This window comes from Azolla caroliniana, unplaced genomic scaffold, assembly GCF_043228905.1.
Source record: "Azolla caroliniana isolate FFs.n. ecotype wild unplaced genomic scaffold, voAzoCaro1.0.p SCAF_1, whole genome shotgun sequence".
Taxonomy (NCBI): domain Eukaryota; kingdom Viridiplantae; phylum Streptophyta; class Polypodiopsida; order Salviniales; family Salviniaceae; genus Azolla; species Azolla caroliniana.
Window position 1 is genome coordinate 35,186,531 of NW_028230436.1, and position 6,694 is coordinate 35,193,224.

General features: G+C 41.3%; 1 protein-coding gene across 1 annotated transcript; it reads left to right on the forward strand.

Annotated features, from left to right (window-relative positions):
* The first annotated feature begins 728 nt into the window (after positions 1-728).
* On the forward strand, positions 729-6,091 carry GHR1 (Leucine-rich receptor-like protein kinase family protein). Its single transcript, XM_087337002.1, has 3 exons — positions 729-1,929; positions 2,633-4,258; positions 4,827-6,091. The coding sequence occupies exons 1-3, from the start codon at positions 933-935 to the stop codon at positions 5,420-5,422; spliced, it is 3,219 nt and encodes a 1,072-aa protein (XP_087193128.1). The 5' UTR covers positions 729-932; the 3' UTR covers positions 5,423-6,091.
* The last annotated feature ends 603 nt before the right edge of the window (positions 6,092-6,694 follow it).

Here is a 6,694-nt window from a genome sequence, read left to right on the forward strand (position 1 = left end):
AAGTCAAGTGACTTGTCAAGGAAAGGGGAGAAGCGTTGGTCACGATTTGGGATCATTCTCGGCGTTTCTTCGATTTGGTTGGTAGTAGTAGTTAGAGACTCCAGACAGAGACAGAGAAACCCAAAATAGTAGGAGGAAAAGGGGATGAGAGAGGGGGGGGGGCAGGGGATGAGGGAGAAATATAGAGAGAAAGAGAGAACATTGGATGAGAGAGAAATATATATATATAGAGAGAGAGAGAGAGAGGGAACAGGGGATGAGAGAGAAATGTAGAAAGCGAGAGAGGGAACAGGGGATGTGAGAGAAATGTAGAGAGAGAAAGAGAGAGGGAACAGGGGATGAAAGAGAAATGTAGAGAGCGAGAGAGAGGGAACAGGGGATGAGAGAGAAATATAGAGAGAGAGAGAAGGAACGGGGATTCGGGAATGAGAGAGAAATGTAGAGAGACAAAGAGAGAGGGAACAGGGGATGAAAGAGAAGTGTAGAGAGCGAGAGAGAGGGAACAGGGATGAAAGAGAAATGTAGAGAGCGAGAGAGAGGAGAGGGAACAGGGGACGAGAGAGAAATGTAGAGAGAGAGAAGGAACGGGGATTCGGGAATGAGAGAGAAATGTAGAGAGAGAGAGAGAGAGGGAACAGGGGATGAGAGAGAATGAACCCTCTCTCTCTCTCTCTGACTCCATCTTACTTGAAATTTGAGTGTACTTTCTTTGCAATCTGACAAAAAGCTTAATTTCCCTCTTTCACTTGCATTGAGCTCACCTCCTCTTCCTCCTCCTTCTTTGTCTTCGTCTTCGTCTTCTTAGCTATGGAACCTTAAGCATAGAACCCTAGGGCTTGGCTTCTAAACCAAAGAACAGGTCGAAGATACAATGGGATTGATACATGTTCCTGACAATTCGAACCTAACGAGAAGAATGAAGGAAAAGAATTATGAACCCTAATTTATTTAAGATGAATAAAACCTCAGTTCTAGGGTTTCTTCTCCACTTCTACTTCTTCTTCTTCTTCTTCTTCAAGTCACCAGGCTTAACTGTATTCTCTACTTCAAGTAATACTACGAACAACAGCAATAGCGTGCAAGAAGGAGAGATTCTATTAGAGCTACTCAAAGGAATGCAATTTAACAAGAATTCGTGTATAAGCGTTACATGGGAAAGCTATGAGAGCTCTTGCCCCAGCTCTTTCTGTGGAGTGACGTGCAACGATGAAGGTTATGTGGTAGGCTTAGATCTATCCAACCAAAGTCTGCAAGGATCGATAAAACCTAACATTTTAAGCAAACTCACCAAACTCTCTTCACTGGATTTATCTGCAAACCTCCTATCTGGGCAGTTGCCACAAGACATTGGAGAAATAACTACCCTTCAAAGGCTTGACCTCTCCTCTAACCTCCTCTCTGGACCCCTACCATCGAGCATCAGCGCTTTAAAGACTCTCCTCTACATTAACATTTCATCTAATTTGATCTCGGGTTCAATCCCGAGTGATCTCTCCCAGCTCAAATCATTGCAAACCCTTGATTTGCATGGGAATCTACTTGGTGGGGAGATTGATCCTTCGCTTCTAGGGTTGTCTTCTCTCTCAAGGGTAGATTTGAGCAACAATAAGCTTCAAGGCTTCATTCCATGGCAACCCAATGACACCCTTCCTGTGTTAAGAACTGTGGAATATGTAAACCTCAGCCATAATTTGCTCACTGGACCTTTGGCCCCACCCAAGTTTTCGTCAGTCTTCGCAGAGAGGTTGAAGGTGTTGGATATGAGTTACAATCAACTCTCGGGAGATCTACCTGACTTTGAGTTTGTTATTGCACTAACTACTCTTAAGTTGAACGAGAACTTGTTCACGGGATCCGTACCATCGACTCTCCTATCAGCAACACTTGGTCTGCTCGAAGAATTGGATCTTAGCAAGAATAACCTTAGTGGTACCAGTGCCATATCCTTCCTTTCTTCTTTGTGTGTAGTTCTTCTACAAGTACTAGCTAGTAGTATGAAATCGGTATTATAAAATTTGAGTGTAGATTAGATAGAAAAATCAGTCTTGAGTCTTTTATTAACATACTCCTCAAATTTGAGTGTACATTGAGATGTGCATTGTAATATGACAGCAGCATTTTCTGCACCATAATGTTTTAGTGTATAATATGCTTTGTGGGATAGTTGAGTGCACCATATCATGGTCAGCATAGATTAGATGGTGTCCTTTTCAATGGGATTGTAGATCTTTGCACTACTGCAAGTATATTTTCAATAGAATGTATTTATCAATGCTATTTGATAGCAGATGGCTCCACTTGGAGTCGATGGACCTATAGAATGTTAGAGACTGTAACAATCAGAGTGATCTAACTCCATATTAGTTGTCAATCACAAGGCTCTGCTCATTAATAACTACAATTGTAGTGAAATGCATATTAGATTATTAAAGTTCCTACACATTTAAGATTTATACCATGCAATTGTACATTTTGTAAATGGGATCAATGGAGAAAGAACAGCTTTTGTTTTCCTTTTTCTAGCATAGTCTATTCTATGCATTCATTTTGAACAATCACATTACAGATCTTATTCAAAGTTTTGGTCCTTTGATCTTCTTGAGAATAGGCATTCTTATCTTTCTTGATACAGGAAATGTAGATCGAATATCTTCCACGTCATTGAAATATCTCAACCTGTCCTTCAACGCACTATCAGGAGAGCTTCCAAAGAAGTTAGGTTCATGCTCCATTGTGGATCTCAGCCATAATGACTTCAATGGAGATTTAACGGTACTAAGTTATTGGACTGATATGCTTGAAATTCTGGATTTAAGCTCCAATAAGCTAATTGGCCAGTTAACGGAGGATATCTATATGTTTGTGAGACTTCGAAATCTCAACCTTTCCAACAATGGGTTGTCGGGTCCAATTCCATCAAACTATGGATTCCTGCCAAAGATTGGTTCTATCGACCTCAGCTTCAACCAGCTCAATGGAAATATACCCAGATCTCTTCTCAACTCCTCAACACTATCTTATCTTCTACTGTCTAACAATAAGCTCATAGGAAACATTCCTCTTCAGGGTGCTATTGCTACTGCATTCTCCCCGCGGATTGTCACAATTGACCTCTCCAATAACAAACTCGATGGAGACATCTCTGAAGTAATTTCTAGATTCCAAATGCTCAAAGATCTTGATCTCAGCAACAACCAGTTATTGGGACACATACCAGAATCGCTCTCTAACCTCACACTTTTACAAATCCTTGACTTGTCAAACAATGGGCTCTCAGGTTCCATCCCATTGTCACTGCCTAACACTTTGACTCAGCTTCAGTTGTCCAACAACAACTTATCAGGTGAAATACCAACTAATCTTGAAAGGTTCCCCAATTCCTCATTCTATCCTGGAAATGAAGAGCTTCACTATCGTTGGCCTCTCTCAGTTACGAACAAAGGGGAACCCTTAACAGCCCCTTTCAATGTACATCATCGAACCTTTAGTATAGAATTTAAAGCCGGATTAATAGGAGGCAGTATAGCAACATTCACCCTTCTCCTTATTGTCATCTTCCTAATTTATTATAAGTGTTTGTCAAAGCATGATAAAATGGTTGGATCTGGACATGGTCGTAGAGATATTCCTAAAGGGCATAAGATGTGGAGCCCTTGTGCAACATATCTTGATAATCCTCATCATAGAAGTTCAACAATTAAGAACTCTTCCGCTGACCTACTATTGGACCGACCCTCCGAGACCAGTAAGGGATCCGAAAGAATACGAGAAATCAAGCTTGAATCATCAAAGCAAAAGGGAAGACTCGAGATGTCGCCTTTGCCTATGTATAGCAAACATTCTCTCCCCACCAATTTTCACCCTTCTCCCAGACTGGGTGATGAACTTATTTCTTCTCCAGTGATTCTTAAGGTCCAATCTCCTGATAAACTCGCTGGGGACTTGCATTTCCTCGACAAATCTTTGATTTTTACTGCCGAGGACTTATCTCGAGCTCCTGCAGAAGTGTTGGGTAGGAGTAGCCATGGCACGTCTTACAAAGCCACTCTTGATAATGGCCATGCTCTCACTGTCAAATGGCTACGAGAAGGTCTCGCTAAGAGCAAGAAAGAATTTGGACGAGAAGCCAACAAATTCGCAAAAATTAAACATCCGAATCTCATTCCATTGAGGGGCTATTATTGGGGGCCAAGAGAGCACGAAAAGCTCATCTTGTCAGATTTTGTGAGAGCTGGGAGCCTTGCTGCTCATATAGCAGGTGAGACTCCTTTCTTGGTTTCTTGATCATGTGCATGGATAATGAATGTTTTATAGTTATCATTAAAGCAGACACATATACTCACTCATTTGTATCCTTGATCATGCAAATTAATAATGTCTTATAGCTATCCTGCGTATCGATGATGTCTTATAGCTATCATCAAAGAGGGCATATATACTCACTCATTTGTTCATCTCAATATACTCATTCATTCATCCTTCCATCCATCCATTTACTCAAACCTACCCTTAATATTGCCAATCATCCGCATTATTTCTTTCTACTTGTTCATTCTTCCATCCATCTTTCTACGCATTTATTTCCATCATCCATCCACACATTCAATTATCCAGTCACCCACCTACGCTATTCACACATTCAACCTTCCATTCTTTCTACACATTCATCCACACATCCACCATTTCTACTCATTCATTCACCTATTCATCTACTCCTTCATCCTCTCTACACTTGAATACAACTAACTCATTTCAACCATCACAAATATACACCCCAATCTATACCAACTATTAAAAAAACCTCACTCATTTATTCATTCTTACAGATAGAGCAGGGCAGCGATACACCCCCCTCTCATGGCAACAGCGATTGGTGATTGCAATGGATATCGCAAGGGGATTATCATACCTGCACGATGAGCGGCATCTATCCCATGGAAATTTAAAAGCAACCAACGTATTAATCGACACGCCAAACCTTAATGCAAAACTAGCAGATTACGGTCTCCATGAGTTAATGACATCTGAAGGCACATCCAATCAGATACTAAATGCAGGTGCATTAGGGTATAGGGCTCCTGAACTTGCAAGCACGAAAAGACCCAGACCATCATTCAAAGGAGATATCTATGCATTTGGGGTGCTTGTGCTAGAACTTTTGACCGGGCAAGGCGCGGGAGATATTATATCAGGGCAATCAGGAGCCGTTGATCTCACAGATTGGGTGCGTCTTCTTGCTAGCGAGGGCCGGGCGTACGATTGCTTTGATCCAATGCTTGTGGGCGGAGGCAAAAGCAATGAGAAGCTCCTTGATAGCATGGAGGAAACACTCAACCTTGCTTTGAAATGCATCTCTCCTCAGCCATCTGAGAGGCCCAGTATCCGTTCGGTGTATGAAGAACTCATGGCCATCTCTGCGTGAGTGACGATGAGAAGGCACCAATTTTTTAGGTGTAAGATGAGATAAAGAGTACATGACCATGCACGAGTCTTTTTGCCTTGCCTTCTCTGGTGCACAGAATTCCCAAAGGCATTGTCACCATAATCAACATAATCTCCATCCCCATCCCATATATCCATGGACATCATCATCATCACCATGGCCATTGCCATCTTTGTCACCATCTCCAGCACTCTCAATGTAGCCATATCCAAGGTTAGCATCAGCATCAACATCAACATCTGCGATTGTGGGTTTGTTATCATAACCATTTGAACTCATGTACATCAACATCATTGCCATGAATATCGATATCATCACTGTGGACATCCATCATCATAGCCATTATTGCCATGAACATCCCGAGTTGCGACCCTAAAGTCTTGTCCATATGGAGTTCCTTTGCCATTTGTTTCATGGATCCATCAATCCTACACTTTTTAAAGCATCAGAAAATCCAGCTAACGTCCAAGATATAATATACAGACAAAAACTAGTAATTAATTCTTTGTATCTGACATGCATATGCAAATCAACAGTAACTTGACAACAGTGTCCTTTTTAACTGAACTTTTGGCTCTATGGGTTTTTTTTTCCCTTGTGCGCTGTAAAACACGATCTATGAAACTAAAAACAGTATATTTAATGTTCTTCCGCCCTTTTTGACTTTTAATATGTCTTATCTACTGGGAAACCCGCACAGGTGTTGCAATGAGGTGAAAAAAAACTGTACACCACCGCACAGTAGGAGAAAGGTCACTAGATGTGGATTACTGTTCTTCATATTTTAACACTTCAGATGAAATCCATGTTCCATGAGCAGCGGCGTTAATTGTAACCATGAAACTAACGCTACCTTTAACCCTGACCCAAACCCTAAACCTAAATTATATAAGCGCTAAACTCTAAGCCAACCAACACGAGAGCGTCCCTTCCCTTCCGTTTGGACATAAAAGCAGAGAAACACATTCTGTCGAAACCATAGCCTCTTGATCCCAAGGTAGAGCACAGAGAAGAAAATCAAACGAATATGTATCGAAAGAAAAAGGAAAAGAAGGTGGGCCATCGATCTGTTTTAATTGTTCAGTCGCAGGTGTATTAACATTGAACCTAAGGTTAAGAGACGCATCCCACAGACCGCAGGGTTAAACCCTAACCCTAAACCCCTAACACTAAATCCTAAATCTCTGTGTTTTTTTTACCCTGGTTAAAACTGTATCGTTTAACTGAACTCTAGTTTTAACCATGGTTTGA

Excerpts from the sequence above, each read along its gene's own strand:
- GHR1 (XM_087337002.1), top strand. The coding sequence starts at position 933 with ATGAACCCTAATTTATTTAAGATGAATAAAACCTCAGTTCTAGGGTTT. Across the intron at positions 1,930-2,632 it reads TAGCAAGAATAACCTTAGTG|GAAATGTAGATCGAATATCT; the intron begins GTACCAGTGCCA and ends TTCTTGATACAG. Across the intron at positions 4,259-4,826 it reads CCTTGCTGCTCATATAGCAG|ATAGAGCAGGGCAGCGATAC; the intron begins GTGAGACTCCTT and ends TCATTCTTACAG.